We start from the raw sequence: 23,632 nt of genomic DNA on the forward strand, positions 1-23,632 counted from the left end.
CACCAGACCAGAAAATTGTTTTTGTTTTTTTTACCAGTATTAATATTGCTGTTGTCATTGTAATAATTGTGTCAAAAGTGACTTGCCACAAATCTTATTTTACCTCACTGAGATTAAAAATCGCTTTCGCAAGAGTGTCCTGGTTAAGAAAGGCAGCAACATAAAGTTTTAGACACACAACATAAAAACCAGTAATACAGATAGACCTCTCATTAGTCAATATAAGATAATAAAATCATGAATAAATACTGCAATAAAATAGAAAATAAAAATACAACCTTAATGCTAGAATTGACCTGAGAAACAGCAGTAATTTGAGGCATCACAAACCTCCTAGCAACCCCATTGACGTTGGCAGATAGATGATGACAGACAGAGTTCCTGCAGCAAAGCTTTAAACCTGCCAAGAGAAACCAGTGACGGTGATTTTAAAGGACCAGTGTGTAAGATTTAGTGGTATCTAGCTGTGAAGTTGCAGATTGCAACCAACTGAATACTCCTCCGCTCACCCTCCCCTTCCAAGTGTATAGGAGAACCTACGGTGGCCGCAAAACTTGCAAAAAACATAAAAGGCCCTCTCTAGAGCCAGTGTTTGGTTTATCCATTCTGGGCTACTGTAGAAACATGGCAGGCTCTGTTGAAGAGGACCCACTTCCCCTGTAGACATAAAGGGCTCATTCTAAGCTAACAAAAACACAACAATTCTTATTTTCAGGTGATTATACACTAATTAAAACATACTTATGAATATTATATTCTATGTCTGCCAAGTTCGCTCCGCTAGATGCCACTAGATTCTACACACTTCACCTTTAACTCATTTTGTAGAAGATCCCAAGTATAGGGAGCAGCATACATGAAAGCTCTTTTTCCAATCTCTGTTCGAACCTTAGGTGCAGTCAACAAAAGGATACTGTGCGAGTGAAGAACGTAATTATGCAGTGTTTGCAGTTCCTCACTGTGACCACCGGAGGGCAGTGAACACTCATGTTTAGATGAGACAAAAGCCTCCTTAGCTTCACTTGTTTTTTTTGTTTCCTTTGTTGTAGTTTCACTTGTACAATATCTTTAGTATCTCATGGTAACAAACCATGGCCTAGACTAGATAACATATATACATACATTGTATGTATCAAAGATTTGCACTTCTATTGTTTTAATGTAAATAGAGGCCACAGCTAATGGTGTATCTGTGCAACAGTATTAAGCAGAATATAAGCTAATGAAGAGAGAAATTGACAAACTACACAAAAGATGCTTAAAAAGTTAGGCTGCTTATATTTAATGTGAGCACAAATTTCACACCATTACCTCCTAATTAGCCTGATTAGCCTGATTTCGTCTCTGTGGTTGTTGCACGTTCACTTTTTATTGGTCCATGCATATTTGATTAGCTAATTTATTTGCATAAAAATGTAAAACAACAAACTTGTGTTATATTGATTTTAAGGAATACTTTTACTTTTATTACTTGTCATTGAATTGTTTTCTAATAATCCTAATAGACCTAGTACTGCACTACATTTCTCCCTGGAAAAGTAGAGGACACAACCAAATATACATTATCGATTTTAGAATTTTGATTTTTAACCCCAACCCAATTTGAATTAAAAGGAAAAAAATTATTGACTTATGACATTTCCATCAACTGGACCCCTCATCGGGTATATGGGAAATCATATCCCAACAGTTCCATATGAATACATAGATGCTCGCTAAATCACCCAATCAGAAGACCACAGAAATTTGTTCAATTGGTTGATGATTCCCCTTGAGGAAACACACATACTGCCATCCAAGTAATCAGGTAAAGAAGACGTGTTTTTTCTTCTTTAAAGCATACTATCAAAGGATTAGAAAATGACAAAGGCAAATAAGTTCTATTTTTCATCATCAATCATACCATTTTATCATCACAACATATATATATAACACCTAACTATCCAAAGTTAAGAGTTTTCCTCCAATGCACCTGTCACATATTCAGGTGTGCAGACATCTTTTTTTCAATGTTTTGACTTCAACTCAATAAAAGTACAAACTGGGATGGACTGGTGTGGAAGTTTACCATATGACTCTGGCAGGTTTCAACACTGGACACAATTCATACTGTTCCTTGTAGGTGACCAGCTGCTAAGTGCCAAGGTCTACTTCGACAACGTGAAATATGAAGACGCTCTGAAAATCCTTCAGTGTGCGGAGCCATATAAGGTCAGCTTCCAGCTGAAGAGGACCATCCCTGGAGCTGAGGTCAGCGTGAGGCCTCGAGTTCCCAGTTTGGAGGTCAAAGGACCCAAAGCCAAGATGGCCAAAATGGTGATCATTTATATTCTTTATTTATGAGTGGTATGTAGTTTAAATAAAGTAACAATGTCAGTGTGTTATCATCAGACTTTGTTAAATGCCTCATTGAAGCCCAATGTTTTTAAAGGGTTTTGTTTTAACTTTCAGATCCAATCGTAACTTAAGATGTGGCCCCACTACAATTAATATAAACATTTAGTACAATCTATCAGAGATTCACATTAAATTTAAACCATAGTTTTTAAACCATAGTTCCCACACAGAGTCCATTGTTAAATACTTTCAGCTACTGTACACAAAGCCAGCATCTGAATAGCATTGTCATACTCAGTTTGCAGGCCTTCAGATGTTAGTGACTGATCCTCTTGTCATGTGTGTTTGTGCACGTTTCAGAGTGTGAAAGGCACCAAGCCATTCAAGGCCAAGAAGAAGAGAGGCGGCCGCTTTGGACTGAAGAGGCTGAAAGAGAAGCGCAGAGAGGAGCTGGTGATAGAGGGAACACCCCCGAGGCTGGAGATGAGTGACGTGGACGTGGAGTTTTCTCTTCCCAAATTCAAACAGAGGAGGAGCGCAAAGGTCGAAGCAGAAGGAGCCGGAGCAGCAGTGAAAGCAAAGAGGAGGATCAGGTTGGTCTTGTTTTTGTTTTTTCTGTGTTTGCTTTTCGTGTTGAAATGGCTACATGCACAATGGTTATTTTTTACAGAGCATTTAGGAATATTTGTATCTTTTTTGGCAATATTACAATGTCTTTCTTTTTCTCTCTTTCCTTTCTTTACAATGTTTTACCAGGTTTCCCCACATGAAAGCAAAGAGTTACACTGGAGCAGAGACAGGAGGAAAAGTGGAAACTGGACAACTCGAGGGACAGGTGAATATCTCTCCATCTGAGATACCTGGAGCTAAAGTGAAAACCAAAGGAAAAGGACACAAGTTTGGACTCAACTTTCCTAAGACCAAACACACAAAGTCCGGCTCGGCTTTGGAAACTGGATCTTTGGAGCTGAAGCCGCCAGATGTGCACATCCAGCCACCATCAGTGGAGTTCAGTTTGTCTGGTGATAAAAGCAGCAATATGGATGTGGAGAAGGGAGGAGCTAAGTTTAATGCACCTGATGTGGAGTTTTCAATCCCTTCTGGAAAAGGTGAGGCATCTTTGCCAGCTGTGAAGGGAAAGGCAGAAATCAAAGCTCCTAAAATTGAAGTCAAAGGAGGGGTTGATGCAGAGGCAGCTGGGGGAAAAGTTGATGTAGATGTAGGCAAAGGAGATGCAAAGCTCAGAATGCCAAAGTTGAAACTACCCAAAGTTAGACTCTCGTGTCATTCAGATGAGATAGATGGTGGCATCAAGGTAAAAACAGAAGGGATAACAATGCCTGACAGTGACATAACACCTCCAAAAGTAGAAATCAAAGGAGGTGGTGATATTGGTGTCCCTGAAGCACATTTTACCAAACCAAAGATGGAAGGAGATCTCTCAGGAAATGTTGCATCTATTAAAATGCCTTCTGTTGACATTTCTTTACCAAACGTGAAGGGAAAGTCTGACATAGACATCTCACTCCCAGAGTATGAAGCAGCTGGGAAGACAGCAATTAAAATGCCTGGCGTTGACCTCTCTGTGCCTGGCGTTGATTTAGAGCTGGACACTGGACGGAGAATCCCTGATGAGGTGGAAGGCACTTTTAAAGGGCCCAAAATCTCTATGCCAAAAGTTGATATCACGTTACCAAAGATGGGATCACCAGATGTGAATATTGAAGATCCAGAGGGTGGAGGGAAATTCAGTCTACCGTCTGTTGACATCTCTCTTCCGAAGGTGGAAACTGGGGACGTTGATGTGGATATGGACTATTACGTTGGCGGAGATGGGAAGTTCAAGATGCCTGATTTTGACATATCTCTCCCAAAAATTAAGTCACCAGAGGGAGAAGTACATATTAAAGGACAAGAGGTTGAAGGGGGTTTCAAGCTGCCCAAAGTAGACCTGACCCTTCCCAAAGGCAAAGCAGCAACAACTGAGATGGACGTCGACATTGAAGGCCCTGGAGTGAAAGGTGGTAAATTTGAGATGCCCACACTTGACATTTCTCTGCCCAAAGGTAAAATGGAAGGAGACATTGACGTAGAAGGGCATGCTGTGAAGGGAGGAAAATTCAAAATGCCTACCTTTGATGTTTCTTTACCAAAGCTGAAACAACCAGGGGCTCACGTGAACATAGAAGGTCCAGAATTTGAGGGTGGAGGTGAGATGCAGATGCCCTCTGCTGATATATCTTTGTCAAAAGGAAAGATAGAGGGAGACATTGAAATAGAGGGTCCATCTTTAAAAGGACAGAAGTTCAAAATGCCCTCATTCGATGTCAGACTCCCTAAGATAGGGACATCTGGGACTGAGGTGGACTTACAAGGTCCAGAGATAAAGGGAGGGAAAGTTGAGGTGCCATCAGTAGACATTTCTCTACCAAAAGGTAAATCCAAGGGTGAGGTTGACATCAAGGGAAAAGGAGGCAAGTTTAAAGTGCCTTCATATAGTATATCTCTTCCAAAAATGAAATCACCTGAGGGAGATGTTGTTCTGGAGGGACCTGAAATCAAAGGTGGAGAGATCAAAATGCCTTCTGTCGATCTCTCTGTTCCCCAAGGAAAAATAAAGGGAGATTTGAACATCGATGGCAGTGATGGAAAAGGAGGCAAATTCAACGTGCCTTCTGTAGACGTCTCTCTCCCAAAAATGAAGCTGCCTGAAGGAGAGGTGAAGCTAGAATGCCCTGAACTCCCAAATGTTGACATTTCACTTCCCAAGGCAAACGTGGAGGGTGACATGGAGCTCAAGGGCAGTGGTGGTAGCGGAGCCAAGTTCAAGATGCCCACGTTTGACATCTCACTCCCAAAGATGAAATCCAAAGAGGGAGGGGTTGATATTGAAGGACCTGAAGTTAAAGGGGCAATTGACACACCTACAGTTGATATCTCTCTTCCAAAAGGAAAAGCTGAGGGTAGGATAGATATTGAAGGACCCTCCGCAAAAGGAGGCAAGTTTAAGATGCCTACATTTGATGTATCTCTACCAAAGATGAAGATGCCTGAGGGAAATATTGGCCTTGAGGGACCCTCAGTTGATATCTCTCCTCCAAAGGGGAAAATAGAGGGTGGCATAGAGGGTAAAAGTAAAGGAGGACATTTTCATATGCCCTCAATTAATGTTTCCCTCCCCAAAATAAAATCAAAGCGAGGTGACATGAACATTGAGGGACCAGAAATCAAAGGTGGAAAAGCACAGGGAGATATTGATATTGACATCCACTCTGGAAAAGATGGAAAATTCAAAGGTGACATTAATATTGAAGGTGCTGAAGGGGAAATGGGTAAATTCAAAATGCCAAAATTTGATATTTCACTTCCAAAGATGAACCTGCCAGAGGGTGATGTCAAAGTGGAAGGACCAGAGATGAAAGGAAAAATGGAAATGCCAACTGTTGATATTTCACTTCCAAAAGGAAAAATAGAGGGAGAAGTTGGGGGCAAAGGAGGCAAGTTTCAAATGCCTTCATTTGATATAACTCTCCCTAAAATAAAAGCTAAGGAAGTTGATGTTGACATTGAGGGACCTGAAGTTCAAGGAGGAGGATTCAGTATGCCGTCACTTGATGTTTCTGTGCCTAAAATCAAATCTCCTGAAGTAGATGTCAGCCTTGAGGGTCCTGATGTTAAAGGTGGACATTTACACATGCCAACTGTTGACATTTCACTCCCAAAAGCAAAAGGTGAGGTTGGAATAAATGTTGAAGGTCCTGAGGGGAAAGAGGGAAAGATAAAAATGCCAAAATTTGACCTTTCGTTACCAAAGGTAAATTTTCCAGAGGGCGATGTCAAAGTAAAAGGGCCTGAGATAAAGAGCAGGAAGATTGAGATGCCAGACATTGATATTTCACTGCCTAAAGGAAAGGCAGGAGGGAAAATTGAAGTTGAAGGGCATGGTGGAAAAGGAGGCAAGTTCCATATGCCCTCTTTTGATATCTCGCTTCCTAAAATGAAAGCTAAGGGAGCTGATGTTAATATTGAAGGTCCTGAACTTAAGGGAGGAAAAATCGACATGCCAGACATTGACGTTTCCCTACCCAAAGGAAAGGCTGAAGCTGACCTCAATATTGAAGGTCCTGAGGTAAAGGGAGGTAAATTCAAAATGCCAAAATTTGATGTTTCACTTCCAAAGATACACCTGCCAGAGGGTAATGTCAAAGTGGAAGGACCAGAGATTGAAGGAAAAATGGACAAGCCAACTATTGATGTTTCACTCCCAGAAGGAAAAGTAAAGGGAGATGTTGACATTGAGGGACATGTGGCTAAAGGAGGCAAGTTTCACTTGCCCTCAGTTGATATTTCTCTTCCTAAAATAAAAGCAAAGGGGGCTGATATTGATATTGAAGGACCTGAACTTAAAGGTGGCATTTCACTCCCAGAGGGAAAAGTTGAGGGTGACTTAAATGTCAAGGGTCATGGAGGTAAAGGAGGGAAATTCAAAATGCCAAAATTTGATGTTTCATTGCCAAAAGTGAATCTCCCAGAGGGGGGTGTCAAAATAAAAGGCCCAGATATCAAAGGAGGGAAGATTGAAAAGCCAGATATGGATATTTCACTACCCAAAGGAAAAGCAGAGGGAGACATTGAAATGGAAGGACATGCTGGCAAAGGAGGCAAGTTCCATATGCCCTCTTTTGATATCTCTCTTCCTAAAATGAAAGCAAAGGGGGTTGATGTTGATATTGAAGGACCTGAACTTAAAGGTGGCATTTCACTTCCAGAGGGAAAAGTTGAGGGTGACTTAAATGTCCAAGTTCCTGAGGGTAAAGGAGGGAAATTCAAAATGCCAAAATTTGATGTTTCATTGCCAAAGGTGCATCTCCCAGAGGGAGATGTCAAAATAAAAGGCCCAGATATCAAAGGAGGGAAGATTGACATGCCAGATGTGGATATTTCATTACCCAAAGGAAAAGCAGAGGGAGAAATTGAAATTGAAGGACATGCTGGCAAAGGAGGCAAGTTCCATATGCCCTCTTTTGATATCTCTCTTCCTAAAATGAAAGCTAAGGGACCAGAGATAAATATTGAGGGTCCTGAAGTTAAAGGTGGAAAGCTTAACATGCCATCACTTGATGTTTCTCTTCCAAAAGTCAAATCTCCAGACGTAGATGTCAGCCTTGAGGGTCCTGATGTAAAAGGTGGAAAGATCGACATCCCAACTGTTGACATTTCACTTCCCAAAGGAAGCGTTGAGGGGGACTTCAATGTTGAAGGCCCTGAGATGAAAGGGGGGAAATTCAAAATTCCCAAATTTAATGTTACTTTACCAAAAGTGAGTCTCCCAAAGATTGATGCCAACGTGGAAGCACCAGATATGAAAGGCAAAATTCAAATGCCCAGTGTTGATATTTCACTTCCAAAAGGAAAGGCAGAGGTAGATGTTGACATTGATGGGCACGGTGGTGAGGGAGGCAAGCTTCACATGCCCTCAGTTGATATTTCTCTTCCAAAGATAAAAGCAAAAGGAGTTGATGTTGATATTGAAGGACCTGAAGTCAAAGGTGATATGTCACTCCCTAAGATTAAGTCTCCAGAGGTAGATGTTAGCATCAAGGGTCCTGATGTTAAAGGAGGAAAGTTTAACTTACCAACTGTTGACATTTCACTCCCCAAAGGAAAAGCTGGGGGTGACCTTGATGTTGAGGGCCCTGAGGTGAAGGGGGGTCATTTTAAAATGCCAAAATTTGATGTGTCCTTACCAAAAGTGAGTCTCCCAGAGGGTGATGTCAAAATAAAAGGACCAGAGTTCAAGGGCAAGAAGATTGAGATGCCAGACATTGATATTTCACTCCCCAAAGGAAAGGCAGCAGGGGAAATTGAAGTTGAAGGGCATGGTGGAAAAGGGAGCAAGTTCCATATGCCTTCTGTTAATTTTCGTCTTCCTAAAATGAAAGCTAAAGGACCAGAGGTCAACATAGAAGGTCCTGAACTTAAGGGAGGAAAAATCAATGTGCCAGACACTGACATTTCACTCCCCAAAGGAAAGGCTGAAGCTGACATCAATATTGAGGGTCCTGAGGTAAAAGGAGGCAAATTCAAAATGCCCAAATTTGATGTTTCACTTCCAAAGATACACCTGCCAGAGGGTAATGTCAAAGTGGAAGGACCAGAGATTGAAGGAAAAATTGACAAGCCAACTATTGATATTTCACTCCCAAAAGGAAAAGTAAAGGGAGATGTTGACATTGAGGGACATGTGGCTAAAGGAGGCAAGTTTCACTTGCCCTCAGTTGATATTTCTCTTCCTAAAATAAAAGCAAAGGGGGCTGATATTGATATTGAAGGACCTGAACTTAAAGGTGGCATTTCACTTCCAGAGGGAAAAGTTGAGGGTGACTTAAATGTCCAAGTTCCTGAGGGTAAAGGAGGGAAATTCAAAATGCCAACATTTGATGTTTCATTGCCAAAAGTGAGTCTCCCAGAGGGTGATGTCAAAATAAAAGGCCCAGATATCAAAGGAGGGAAGATTGAAATGCCAGATATAGATATTTCACTACCCAAAGGAAAAGCAGAGGGAGAAATTGAAATTGAAGGACATGCTGGCAAAGGAGGCAAGTTCCATATGCCCTCTTTTGATATATCTCTTCCTAAAATGAAAGCAAAGGGGGTTGATGTTGATATTGAAGGACCTGAACTTAAAGGTGGCATTTCACTTCCAGAGGGAAAAGTTGAGGGTGACTTAAATGTCCAAGTTCCTGAGGGTAAAGGAGGGAAATTCAAAATGCCAAAATTTGATGTTTCATTGCCGAAGGTGCATCTCCCAGAGGGGGATGTCAAAATAAAAGGCCCAGATATCAAAGGAGGGAAGATTGACATGCCAGATATAGATATTTCACTACCCAAAGGAAAAGCAGAGGGAGACATTGAAATTGAAGGACATGCTGGCAAAGGAGGCAAGTTCCATATGCCCTCTTTTGATATATCTCTTCCTAAAATGAAAGCAAAGGGGGTTGATGTTGATATTGAAGGACCTGAACTTAAAGGTGGCATTTCACTTCCAGAGGGAAAAGTTGAGGGTGACTTAAATGTCCAAGTTCCTGAGGGTAAAGGAGGGAAATTCAAAATGCCAAAATTTGATGTTTCATTGCCAAAGGTGCATCTCCCAGAGGGGGGTGTCAAAATAAAAGGCCCAGACATCAAAGGAGGGAAGATTGACATGCCAGATGTGGATATTTCACTACCCAAAGGAAAAGCAGAGGGAGAAATTGAAATTGAAGGACATGCTGGCAAAGGAGGCAAGTTCCATATGCCCTCTTTTGATATCTCTCTTCCTAAAATGAAAGCTAAGGGACCAGAGATAAATATTGAAGGTCCTGAAGTTAAAGGTGGAAAGCTTAACATGCCATCTCTTGATGTTTCTCTTCCAAAAGTCAAATCTCCAGAGGTAGATGTCAGCCTTGAGGGTCCTGATGTAAAAGGTGGAAAGATCGACATCCCAACTGTTGACATTTCACTTCCCAAAGGAAGCGTTGAGGGGGACTTCAATGTTGAAGGCCCTGAGATGAAAGGGGGGAAATTCAAAATGCCCAAATTTAATGTTACTTTACCAAAAGTGAGTCTCCCAAAGATTGATGCCAACGTGGAAGCACCAGATATGAAAGGCAAAATTCAAATGCCCAGTGTTGATATTTCACTTCCAAAAGGAAAGGCAGAGGTAGATGTTGACATTGATGGGCACGGTGGTGAGGGAGGCAAGCTTCACATGCCCTCAGTTGATATTTCTCTTCCAAAGATAAAAGCAAAAGGAGTTGATGTTGATATTGAAGGACCTGAAGTCAAAGGTGATATGTCATTACCGAAAGTTAACTTACCAACTGCTGACATTTCACTCCCCAAAGGAAAAGTTGAGGGTGGCCTTGATGTTGAGGGCCCTGAGGTGAAGGGGGGTAAGTTTAAAATGCCAAAGTTTGATGTGTCTTTACCAAAAGTGAGTCTCCCGGAGGGTGATGTCAAAATAAAAGGACCAGACATCAAAGGAGGGAAGATTGAGATGCCAGACATTGATATTTCACTCCCCAAGGGAAAAGTAGGAGGGGAAATTGAAGGGCATGGTGGAAAAGGAGGCAAGTTCCATATGCCCTCTCTTGATATCTCTCTTCCTAAAATGAAAATGAAAGGTCCAGAGGTCAACATAGACAGTCCTGAACTTAAGGGAGGAAAAATAAACTTGCCAGGTACTGATATTTCACTACCTGAAGGAAAGGCTAAAGCCGACCTCAATATTGAGGGTCCTGAGGTGAAAGGAGGCAAATTCAAAATGCCCAAATTCGATGTTTCACTTCCAAAGATAAATCTGCCAGAGGGTAATGTGAAAGTGGAAGGACCGGACATGAAGGGAGGAAAGATTGCAATGCCAGCTGTTGACATTTCAGTTCCAGTAGGAAAAGTGGAGGGAGATATCAATATTGAAGGACCATCTGCAAAGGGAAAGGTTGAAGTGCCAAAAGTTGATCTGTCTGGTAAAAAGGGTGGTGGGCTCCACATGCCAACTATTGACATAAATTTACCCAAATTTGATCTTGACCTCAGCCTCCCCTCTGGTGTGAAAGACAAAAGCCTCAAAGTGGACGCCAGTGTTCCTGATACATCAACAGATTTGGAGTTGTCTGGTCTCAAAGGAAACATTAAACCAGCCAAGTTGAAAGTTAAGGGTGTGGATATCGAGACAGGTGGTGTAGAAGATCCAGGTGCATCCCTCAAACTTCCAACTGTCAAACTACCATCAGTTGACATCTCTGCTCCGAAGGTGGATCTAGACTTTGGTCGCGCCAAACCTAAAGGTGACGATGTTGAAGTGGAGCTTCTGAAAGCAGAGGGAGGCAGGCCTTCTTCAGGGGGCAGCTTTGATCTGCCTAACGTCTCCCTTAAAGTCCCCAGTTTTTCTCTTCCCAGGTTTGGTGGAAAGTCTAAGAGTGGTGATTTGGCACTTTCAGGAGAAGGCCCCAAGGGTGACATTTCCCTCAGCCCACCACATGTGGAAGGAGAAATTAGGGCACCATCAGTAGAGTTTGATGGGGATGGAAAAGTCAAGGTGAAAAAATCTAAAATCAAAATGCCCTCATTCGGATTATCCAAAAAGGATGCAGGTGTGTCCGTGTCTTCTCCTGATGTGGATGTTAAAATGAAAAAGGGGAAAATTGACATTCCTAAACCAGACATCAATGTTGAGGGCCCAGATGATAAATCAAAATACAAACTAAAATTCCCCAAGTTCTCCATCCCAGGATTTGGCTCTAAAGAAAGAGATTTAGGAAAACCAAGCGGTGACTTTGAAGCTAAGGCCAAGGTCAAGATGCCTTCTGTTGAGCTGTCTCTACCAGCAGCTAAAACACCGGAAACTGAAGTTCTTCTCCCCAAAGCAGAAGTGGATGTCTCAGAGGCTGATCTCAGAGGTTATGAGGGAAACCTCAAAATTCCCAAAATGCCAACAATTGACGTTTCCATCCCTAAAATAGACCTGGACGTGTCCTTGCCTAAAGTAAAGCATGGTGCAAAGACTGAGAAAGGAGGCAAATTCAGCATGCCACATGTCAAGATGCCCAATATTGACTTGTCCCTTCCTAAAGGAAAAACAGGCGACATTGAAGTTGACACTGAAGGAGGGAAGTTCAAAATGCCTCAAATCAGTATGCCTGATGTAGATGTATCCCTGCCAAAAGGAAAATTTCCAAAGATTGAAGGACCAGAAGTGGAACTAAAGGGAGGTGAAGGAGAATTCAAAATGCCTCACATTACAATGCCATCAATAGATGTGTCCCTTCCCAAAGGGAAATCTGGAGATCTTGCAACACCAGATGTTGAAATACATGGTGATGGAGGTGGAAAGTTTAAGATGCCTCATGTGAAAATGCCTAATATTGACATATCTCTGCCTAAAGGAAAGACTGGTAAATTAGAGGGACCAGATGTTGAAATAGAAGGAGGTACAGGAGGAAAGTTCAAAATGCCTCACATGAAAATGCCCAACATCAACCTATCTCTTCCTAAAGCAAAAGTCGAAGGTGCTGAGATAGAGGCACCTGAAATAGAAATGGAAGGACAAGGAGGAGGAAAATTCAAAATGCCTCACATGAAAATGCCACATCTTGACATCTCTCTGCCCAAAGGAAAGGTTGAGGGCCCAGAGGTGGAGATCAAAGGAGAAGGTGGGAAATTCAAGATGCCACATGTCAGTATGCCCTCAGTTGACGTTTCACTGCCCAAAGGAAAGGTTGAAGGTCCAGATGTTGAGATTGAGGGAGATGCAGGAGGAAAATTCAAAATGCCTCACATGAAAATGCCACATTTTGACATCTCTCTACCCAAAGGAAAGGTTGAGGGCCCAGAGGTGGAGATCAAAGGAGAAGGTGGGAAATTCAAGATGCCACATGTCAGTATGCCCTCAGTTGACGTTTCACTGCCCAAAGGAAAGGTTGAAGGTCCAGATGTTGAGATTGAGGGAGATGCAGGAGGAAAATTCAAAATGCCTCACATGAAAATGCCACATTTTGACATCTCTCTACCCAAAGGAAAGGTTGAGGGCCCAGAGGTTGAGATCAAAGGAGAAGGTGGGAAATTCAAGATGCCACATGTCAGTATGCCCTCAGTTGACGTTTCACTGCCCAAAGGAAAGGTTGAAGGTCCAGATGTTGAGATTGAGGGAGATGCAGGAGGAAAATTCAAAATGCCTCATATGAAAATGCCACATCTTGACATCTCTCTACCCAAAGGAAAAGTACAAGGTCCAGAAGTCGAAATGGAGGGAGGTACAGGAGGAAAGTTCAAAATGCCTCACATGAAAATGCCACATCTTGACATCTCTCTACCCAAAGGAAAGATTGAGGGCCCAGAGGTTGAGATCAAAGGAGAAGGTGGGAAATTCAAGACGCCACATGTCAGTATGCCTTCAGTTGACGTTTCACTGCCCAAAGGAAAGGTTGAAGGTCCAGATGTTGAGATTGAGGGAGATGCAGGAGGAAAATTCAAAATGCCTCACATGAAAATGCCACATTTTGACATCTCTCTACCCAAAGGAAAAGTACAAGGTCCAGAAGTTGAAATGGAGGGAGGTACAGGAGGAAAGTTCAAAATGCCTCACATGAAAATGCCACATGTTGACATCTCTCTACCCAAAGGAAAGATTGAGGGCCCAGAGGTGGAGATCAAAGGGGAAGGTGGGAAATTCAAGATGCCACATGTCAGTATGCCCTCAGTTGATATTTCACTGCCCAAAGGAAAGATTGAAGGTCCAGATGTTGAGATAGAGGGAGGTACAGGAGGAGAGTTCAAAATGCCCCATTGGAAAATGCCAGATGCTGATATATCTCTGCCCAAAGGAAAGATTGAAGGCCCAGAAGTTGAGATGGAGGGAGGTACAGGGGGAAAGTTCAAAATGCCTCATGTGAAAATGCCAGATTTTGGTATCTCTCTGCCCAAAGGAAAAATACAAGGTCCAGAAGTTGAAATGGAGGGAGGTACAGGAGGGAAGTTCAAAATGCCTCACATGAAAATGCCCAACATCAACTTATCTCTTCCTAAAGCAAAAGTTGAAGGTGCTGAAATAGAGACACCTGAAATAGAAATGGAGGGCCAAGGAGAAGGAAAATTCAAAATGCCTCACATGAAAATGCCACATGTCAGCATGCCCTCAGTTGATATTTCAATGCCCAAAGGAAAGGTTGAAGGTCCAGATGTTGAGATAGAGGGAGGTACAGGAGGAAAATTCAAAATGCCTCACATGAAAATGCCACATTTTGACATCTCTCTACCCAAAGGAAAGATTGAGGGCCCAGAGGTTGAGATCAAAGGGGAAGGTGGGAAATTCAAGACGCCACATGTCAGTATGCCCTCAGTTGACGTTTCACTGCCCAAAGGAAAGGTTGAAGGTCCAGATGTTGAGATAGAGGGAGGTACAGGAGGAAAATTCAAAATGCCTCACATGAAAATGCCACATCTTGACATCTCTCTACCCAAAGGAAAAGTACAAGGTCCAGAAGTTGAAATGGAGGGAGGTACAGGAGGAAAGTTCAAAATGCCTCACATGAAAATGCCACATGTTGACATCTCTCTACCCAAAGGAAAGATTGAGGGCCCAGAGGTTGAGATCAAAGGAGAAGGTGGGAAATTCAAGACGCCACATGTCAGTATGCCCTCAGTTGACGTTTCACTGCCCAAAGGAAAGATTGAAGGTCCAGATGTTGAGATAGAGGGAGGTACAGGAGGAAAATTCAAAATGCCTCACATGAAAATGCCACATCTTGACATCTCTCTACCCAAAGGAAAAGTACAAGGTCCAGAAGTTGAAATGGAGGGAGGTACAGGAGGAAAGTTCAAAATGCCTCACATGAAAATGCCACATGTTGACATCTCTCTACCCAAAGGAAAGATTGAGGGCCCAGAGGTTGAGATCAAAGGGGAAGGTGGGAAATTCAAGACGCCACATGTCAGTATGCCCTCAGTTGACGTTTCACTGCCCAAAGGAAAGGTTGAGGGTCCAGATGTTGAGATAGAGGGAGGTACAGGAGGAGAGTTCAAAATGCCCCATTGGAAAATGCCAGATATTGATATATCCCTGCCCAAAGGAAAAATTGAAGGTCCAGATGTTGAAATGAAGGGAGATGGAGGAGGAAAATTCAAAATGCCTCATATGAAAATGCCAGATATTGGCATGTCTTTGCCTAAAGGAAAGGTTGAAGGTCCAGAGGTGGAGATTAAAGGGGAAGGTGGGAAATTTAAAATGCCACACATTAGTATGCCTTCAGTTGATATTTCAATGCCTAAAGGAAAAATTGAAGGCCCAGAAGTTGAGATGGAAGGAGACGCAGGAGGCAAATTCAGAATGCCTCATGTGAAAATGCCAAATGTTGGTATCACTCTACCCAAAGGAAAAGTACAAGGTCCAGAAGTCGAAATGGAGGGAGGTACAGGAGGAAAGTTCAAAATGCCTCACATGAAAATGCCACATGTTGGCATCTCTCTACCCAAAGGAAAGGTTGAGGGCCCAGAGGTGGAGATCAAAGGAGAAGGTGGGAAATTCCAGATGCCACATGTCAGCATGCCCTCAATTGATGTTTCTCTGCCCAAAGGAAAGGTTGAAGGTCCAGATGTTGAGATAGAGGGAGGTACAGGAGGAAAGTTCAAAATGCCTCACATGAAAATGCCACATCTTGACATCTCTCTACCCAAAGGAAAGATTGAGGGCCCAGAGGTGGAGATCAAAAGGGAAGGTGGGAAATTCAAGATGCCACATGTCAGTACGCCCTCAGTTGATATTTCACTGCCCAAAGGAAAGGTTGAAGGTCCAGATGTTGAGATTGAGGGAGATGCAGGAGGAAAATTCAAAATGCCTCATGTGAAAATGCCAAATGTTGGTATCACTCTACCCAAAGGAAAAGTACAAGGTCCAGAAGTTGAAATGGAGGGAGGTACAGGAGGAAAGTTCAAAATGCCTCACATGAAAATGCCACATGTTGACATCTCTCTACCTAAAGGAAAATCTGGCACAATTGAGGGGGCGGAGCTGGAGATTGAGGGAGAGGGAGGCAAATTTAAAATGCCACATATGACAATGCCCTCTGTAAATATTTCACTGCCTAAAGGGAAGACTGTAGGTCCTGAAGTTGAAATTAAGGGTGAGGAAGGAAAGTTCAAGATGCCTAATGTTGACATATCTCTCCCTAAAGGAAAAATAAATATTGACACACCTGAACAGAAAGTGGAAGCAGAGGGAGGAGCCATAAAGCTGCCACATATCAAGATGCCAATGGTTGATATTTCACTTCCAAAAGGTAAAAGTAAGGATATGGATATTGAAGCAGAGATCAATTTACCAACCATTGAGACAGGAGGGAAAATTAAAGCGCCACAAGTCACATCACCAGATGTGGACATTGATGTGACACTTGGTAAACCCAAACAAGACACAGAAGCTCATGGGCAAGCTAATTTGCATGTTGAGGGAGAGCACAAAGGTCTGAAACTCAAGATGCCGACAATAGATATCAAAGGTCCAAAAGGAGACCTAGAGCTTGATTTAGGACTTCATAGAGGAGACGGCAAGAAGGACAAGAAAAAAGTTGAACTACCTGACTTGGATCTCAACTCAACGGGAAAAGTAAAAGGGCCTAAAGTCAAAGGTACAAAATTCAAGATTGGAATGCCAAAAAAGAAAACTGGCAAAGATTTAACAGCAGAAGTGAAAACAAGCAAAAACGGTGACGATGACAATGGTCAAGTCAAAGAAAGATTTGAGCTCGAAGCTGAAGTTAGCAAACCAGAAATCTCTGGTCACACAATCTCAGGCCACAACGGACATACAGAGGACAAAGTGCCAGTGCCAGGGATTTCCTTACCAAGTGTTAGTCTGAAAACCAATCAAGACTCAGCCACCTTAGGAACGGGGGGAGAAGCTGGCCTCTCATCATCCACTGCAGAAATCAAAGTTCCCAGGATTCCAGACATAGAGTTTGATATTGGTACATCACATGATGAAGATCAGGACAAAACAGAAAGGGGCAAGAAAGTCAAAATCCCTAAGTTTGGTGTCCCATTACCCTCCATCTCCTCTCCTGAAGGAAGAATCTATGGGCCAGAAATTCGGTATGAAGGCCCTAAAATGCCCAAAGTAAAGAAAGCTGTTTTTGTCCTGGTTGATCCTCCTCAGACAGATGAACACGCTGTATGTGCAGGCCTCCAAGAAGAGGAGACAACAGCTAACGCTCAAACAGAGGACGTCAAAGTGAAGATGCCCAAAATCCAAATGAAGCCAAGCTTTGAGAAGTCCAAAGATAAATCAGCAGAGAGAGAGGGGGAGGGAGAGGAGAAGTCAAAGGGAGGGAAGATGAAAATGCCTAAAGTGTCATTTTCTCCGGGCAAATCAGGGTCATTTGATGTTACTGCCAAGGCCGAAGGCTCAGGTTCAAGTCTCAACGGTGAAAAAGATGCAAGTCCTCACAAGGGCTCCAAGGACAGTAAAGGGACATTCAGTAGTAAAATCAAACTTCCAAAGGTGGAGTTCACCTCTCCATATGGCAAGATGACTGCAGGGGAGGAGCACACAGAAATTAGTGCAAAACTGGGAAAAGATTCATCACCAGCAGAAGTGAGGGGAGAAGCTAAAGAACTTAAAGTAAAATCATCCAAGATTGCAGGTTTCCATGAGGAGCTCTCAAAGGATGTGGTGTCATCTCACGCCAGAACAGATATGCTGGACAGGGACAGCTCAGAGTCCCCCGCTGGTTTTACCATGGAGTTAAGCTCAGCAAAGGTTCAGACTTGGAGCGAGGTGGAGAGCAAAAGCAGGGAGTGGGAGTCTGAAGAGAGAGAGTCTTCCCCCTGGTTCAAGGTCCCTAAGTTGACCCTGAAGCCACATTCGACAGGTAAGGATAAAGAGATAACAAGATATTTGAAAACTTGACAGAGACTCAGAAGGCTGATAGTATCCAAGTCAAACATGTTTTATTTACTGTATTTTCTTAAAGAGGAACCCATTATTTCCAAAATTGATATATACAGTAATCTATTTTTATATGACCTCATCAGTTTTTATTTAAAGGGGGAACTTTACATTTCAATGGTTGCTATTCATGGTTAGTACTACTGAGCCTGTTTTGTCTTCTTTTGCTCCGATGGTTCTTTGTCCATACCCAAAAAAAAACTTGATTGATGTCACCAGGGTTATCTCTGTTTAGGCTTAGAGAATACAGATTTTCAATGGACCACTGCATGACAAACTAGGGGAATTCAGTTTGAAAGATGTGGACCCTCCCTGCCTGGTAAACCCCTGCTCTCGAGTTGCATTATGGGAAGTTTAGGACCCATATTAGCCCTTTTTTGACCAGAAGTTCCAGGTACTAATCTCAGGAACTAAACTTGGAAGTAAAAGTCCAAAGTGTTGTGCAGTACTGTTTGCGTTTCCACATCTGAGGAACCAGGTAGATCATGCAAATAAGACTCATGAGGAATTTAAAAAATGCAGCGCTTAAAACACAGTATTCACACAAGGGAAAGACAACACAGATTTGACCTGTTGTTTTTTGTATTTACTGTTGCATGAGTTGGATGTAATGAATGAATGAAGGAAAATGAAACTAAGAACGTCTGTCTCAACAGTAAATCATCTGTTGAGCGTTTGAAGGTTATTAATTTGTGCTTTAGAGCATAACCTCCATGAAACAATCAGAAAATAACATTTTATTTCTCTCACTCACTGGCTTTGTTTTCCCTACCACCGCTCCCTCTCTTCATTCACTCTCTAGCTCGCTAGACCACCAGCGATCTCTCTTACTCACTCACTGATGCTCTCAGCTCACTGGCGTTATATTTTAAAACGAGTCAGGGAGCCAACAACAAAGCCTAACTTTACTTTTAACATTAACAAACAAAAGAGAACTGTCCTCCTCTCGTCCTAATATTAACAGTAGAGTACTTCCTTTTTTTATGAATGAAGCAGTACACAAGTTGAAGCATCTACAGTGTCTGTGTTTGACCAATCAGCAATCCTGCAAACTCTGCCCCTAAAGTTCCTGTACTTTTGGAAAGTACTAGCACCCGAGCAGGGACTTTTCAGGCAGTAAAATAATCTCCCTGGAACTTCATTTAGACCCTGGTTCCTCCGGTGGAAATGCAGGTAGAGGAACTGAGTTCTTCAAAAGGTTCTTAGTCACTGAGGAAACTAAAAGTCAGTATATCTGCTACACTGATTTTGACCATTCTTTACTTTATCTCTCTTTCACAAGTCCTTCACAACTTTATGGAGGTGCAATATTAAACCACTTGAGTACTCCTTTAAAAGAGAATAACGCACAAATCATCCAAAATTAGCAATAATGCTCATATTATGTATATGCTGTATACGCTTTTGTATGTGTGTTTTATGTTTTATACCTATTACAACAGAATTTATTCCAATATACAAAACATTTTACATAATTCGTCCTTGCTTTTACTTTTGGTGAGTTTTGTTTTGTCAGTTTTTGTTCTATAAATTATTAATTTATCACTTCCTGTTTTGTCTCTGCTACAAAAGACTGAGTGTCTTTTCCTTCTTCCGTTCTTACACTCCGTCCTCTTGATTTCTCCACCTGTCCTCCTCTCCTCTCCTTGTTTCCTTTCCTCTAATTTCCTCTCCTTGTCTCCTCTCTTCACCTACTCCCCCAGGCTTCCTCCAGATAACCCCCGAGGGTTCTCCTCAGGCCGAGCGGAAGGGGGAGGTTGGAGGTGAGGCAAACGTCTTGGGGTCTTTCTGTCTTCACACCTCAGGAATCGACTTCACCACCCAGGAAATGTCCGAAGAGCACCAAGTCTCCTCCATCGAGGAAGGCACAGTCACCATGGTGACAAAGACCTCCAGAGTCACCCACCAAATGGTTACCACTGAAACGCGAACAAGTGAATCTTCGTCAACCACGAAAACAACTCACCAGGTGACGGACTTCTGAGAACTTCTGAGGATGCTGTAACGATATCTTAAATGTCTTTTAATAATTTTTTTGTTTTTCTTTGCTGAGGTTGCAGTGTTCTTGTAAGCTAAGCCTGCAACATGGCAAACCTCTATTGAGTAAAAGTCTTTATTTTATATTTTAATAGGTGAGGTATGAATGTGATGAAAAGCAGTGACATTTCATCAACCAGCATTATTGTCATTATTACAGCAGCAGAGTAATATATACTTCCATTTTTTCATTTTAAATGTGACTATTTTTGTTACTGTTATTCAAGTTTTGTTAGTTTAGTCCAAATTATTTATCAGATTTTGTTTGGTTTTAAAGGTTTCACTCTGAATGTAAACATGTCAGATTGCTTCATAATTTATTGTTGTTCATGTGTTCAAAATACGCTGGAGTGACTCATCATATTTTCATATTGATCATCAGCATCATTGATTGTGGTTTTATAATAAGTTCAAAATAGTTCATTTTGAACCACTACAGTACAGGCCAGAAAAATATTTATGTAAATACAACTTATAATTGCTTTTTTGAAGCAGTATCCCTTCAGTACAAAATGTAATTATTTTCATATTCACCAAATGTCAGGAGTAGAAATTATATTTTTGGACCTGATAACCTATTATGTTTGTCTTGAGCAAGAAGTGTGAGCTTTTTTGAGATTATAGGCTTTTCTCATTTTCTGCCATATAGTTTTATTATATTTTAAGCAATTAGCTGGTGCTGTTACCCAGAGCTAGTCACAGTGAGTGAGCAGGTAGGGAGTCTTGCTTAAGGACACTCTGGACTCTTTTTCTGCTGTGGGGATCAAACCTGTGACCTTCCGGTTACAGGTTGCTCTCGAACATTTAGGTCAACCTGCTGCTAATGTAATTTATTTTTCCTGTACACTGCCAGAAAAAGACTCTACACTACTGTATATTTTATGATTGGGGTTTTAGCTTCAAGATCAACCTCCTGACTGACGTTAATGTTTTGAAACTCAGCTGTGAACTGTGTTGAGTTTCGAAACATTGGCGTTGAGCTGGGAGGAAATTTGGGGCTTTAGGAGTGTTGTTGGACGCTATAGCAAAATAACTGAGTGGAGTTTTAAAGGTAAAAATGTGAACCTTTTTAACTTGACCCTGTAACAATAACTAACCTTCTATAAACTACTTTACCATAAGGCTGCTACAATGACAGTCTGGCTAACGAGTGGCAAGCCTTGATGTTGTACTAAAGCCATCATGTAACACACTATTTCCTCTAAAGACAGTACAGAGGGGATCAAGTCAAGAGGACCAAGGCACATTTTCCTTGTTTTTGATAATCTGACATTGTTCTGTTTAATATATGCATATTTTTTAAGATATTATAAGAAACTTTGGATATTAAAAAAGATTAATGTCAGATTAGCAGAAGCATTTTAAGTGCCTTTACCTTTACCCCCAAATTGCTTTGAAAAGCCTTGTGCTGTCTTTGTCTCTACATTCAGACATTTAGGTTTCATTCCCAAATGCAGTACTTGCCATTTTAGAGGAAAACATCTACTGTAATATTACTGACATAAAATTAAAATACACTACCTATAGCCATTTACTTACAAGATAACAGTTTCACAAGATCAGATTTTTCTAAATAATGAACTGTTTTTTTCAAGTAGATGTAAAGCATTTGAGAATGAACACCTGACTTTGTACTTTACTTGGTTGACTTTAGTTTACTTGGTTGGTAGATGGAATGAAAATGTGTGATGAAATGCAATCAAGAAGTCCTAACATATCCACTCCCACACGTTTTTCATTAACAATTTTTTAACACTAATGCCTGTGTTGCAGGTGAAAAATAGATTTTCAAAAAGCTGGAACAAGAGTAGTGACATGTCAAGGTAACACGCACTGAGTAGTATCTATGTGTATAGAGATTTTTACCTTTCTGGTTTAATCGAGTCTTTGATTTTTGTTTCTTTTAGACTATAAGGGTTTCAGTGCCAAGTATTTGTCAAAGCTGCATTGGAGAGACTGTTGGTTAAGATGTTACATCAATAAAAAATAATATTCACACAAAAACGGTTTCAATTAAGTTTCCTGGTGTCTCTTTCTGACTATCACAAGTCCATTCAAAGTCTATAAGTCTTATTCTTTGCAGGTTTACGAGCAGCTGAAGCCTTTAGTAACTCGCTGCTGAGCGAAGTACATCCACTGACATTAAAATTCCTGACTTAAAAACACATGATGAAAAGGTAGTGATAAAAAATAAATGTGCTCATGGTTTGTAAGTCATGGTTTGGATTTATTATCTCATAATTTTTACTCCTCAATTTAATATCGTAATAACTCAAAATTTTGACTCCGTAAGTGAGCGTTTTAAGATAGTTTTGGCTAATTAAGGCTACCTGTCATCATTTTAACTTATATATCATAGTTTTGACCTAGTAAGTCAAACTTTTGACTAAGTAAGTCTACATTTTTATATTTTTTTAATATATCTTTATTGGCTTTTTTTTTCAGAACATACAGAACAGCCACACAACAATAGAAAAAGAAAAACATACTAACAAACAGGCAGATGTACAAAGTAAAAGCCTTATGTCATTACGATGGGCTGCAGAGACAGAAATAGAAACTAGATGATAAATAAATGTGACTTATTCCATTTGGAGTTACATTCAGGAAGGTGGGGAGTTAGAGCTTAGCTCTTATGTAATTCATAAATGGTTTCCAAATTCTCTCGAATTTATTGGAGCAGCCATGTGTTGTGAATCTCCTCCAGTTTGAGATGCTGCATCGCCTCCGTCAGCCGCTGAGTCCAGCTCGGTGGATGAAGACTCTTCCGTGCTAACAAAGTTACACATTCTGTTAGTTTGAGTTTAGTTCTGGAAAGATTATTATTATTCTCTCCTGCAATGCCAAAAATGGCTATCATAGGATCCGGCTCAATCACCATTTTGAAAATATCTTACAGTGTTTTGAAGATTGAGATTGTCAGAATGAATGTGCTGCATCTGTCACATGTTGAGTCTACGTCTGGAAACATTTTAGAGAGTTTGACTTTAGAGTAATGACGCCGATGCAGCACCTTGAATTGAATGAGGCCATGCTGAGCACATATTGAGGCTTTTCTCCACTGCTCCGTTGTCAAAGCCAACCCCAAATCCCCCTCCCACACAGACTTTAGAAACTCCAATGATAGTAAGTCTAAATTTTAACTTACTATCTCAAAATTTATCTCAAAATTCTAACTTAGTATCCATCTATGAATATGACTTACCCTGAGTATTTTTATTAGGGGTGGGAAGCATTTTTGTTTAATCTCTTTTCTCCTGTTTCTGTCAGGTCACTGATTTGTACTTTTGTTTCTTTCGGTTTAATTAGGTAATTTTAGGCTAATAAGCTTTAGCTCCTTTTTGTTTGTTGCTTTGCTGTTTACCCATCCTGAAGCTTAAAGTATGAAATAAACATTTAAAGGGCTGAAAAATTCCTTATTGCTGGTGGGTCTTTGCAGCCGGGAAGAGGAGAGTCTCATTTTCATGTTGCGCCAGGGTTTCCCCCTAGGTCGGGTCGCAAAAAAGCTGCTCTTTGTAATTCACTGGTATTGATTATCTTGGAAGGTCAACAGAGTACTTGCAGTCCTTGCACACCAATAGGTTAGCTTGAAATACTCACTGAATGTTGAACCCAATGTCAATGTTTGATTTAAGGGGAAAATCCTTAAATACAACAGATACAAGAAGTTTCTCCTTTTAAGTTTCTCTTCAACCAATCAGGGTTGTATTAGTTTAATTGCTTTATGCATGTGATTTTGAATGCAATGTAAAAAATAATTAAAAAAAAGGAATAAGA

The 23,632-nt window shown here is 41.2% G+C and overlaps 1 protein-coding gene across 8 annotated transcripts in view; it reads left to right on the top strand.

The window, feature by feature from the left end:
- prx (periaxin) overlaps window positions 1–21,868 on the top strand; it is a 38,243-nt gene extending 16,375 nt beyond the window's left edge. The window contains exons 6-10 of one of the 8 annotated variants that reach the window (XM_067595405.1): window positions 2,123–2,316; window positions 2,698–2,930; window positions 3,094–14,848; window positions 15,455–17,741; window positions 19,522–21,868. In XM_067595405.1, coding sequence (XP_067451506.1) covers window positions 2,123–2,316; window positions 2,698–2,930; window positions 3,094–14,848; window positions 15,455–17,741; window positions 19,522–19,802 — 14,750 coding nt within the window. In that variant the 3' untranslated portion in view covers window positions 19,803–21,868. Of the gene's footprint in view, window positions 1–2,122; window positions 2,317–2,697; window positions 2,931–3,093; window positions 17,742–19,521 lie in introns of all 8 variants that reach the window. The other 7 variants (XM_067595403.1, XM_067595406.1, XM_067595401.1 and 4 more) reach the window with 7 other exon arrangements.
- The last annotated feature ends 1,764 nt before the right edge of the window (window positions 21,869–23,632 follow it).

This window comes from Thunnus thynnus, chromosome 7 (assembly GCF_963924715.1).
Source record: "Thunnus thynnus chromosome 7, fThuThy2.1, whole genome shotgun sequence".
NCBI classification, from domain to species: Eukaryota; Metazoa; Chordata; class Actinopteri; order Scombriformes; family Scombridae; genus Thunnus; species Thunnus thynnus.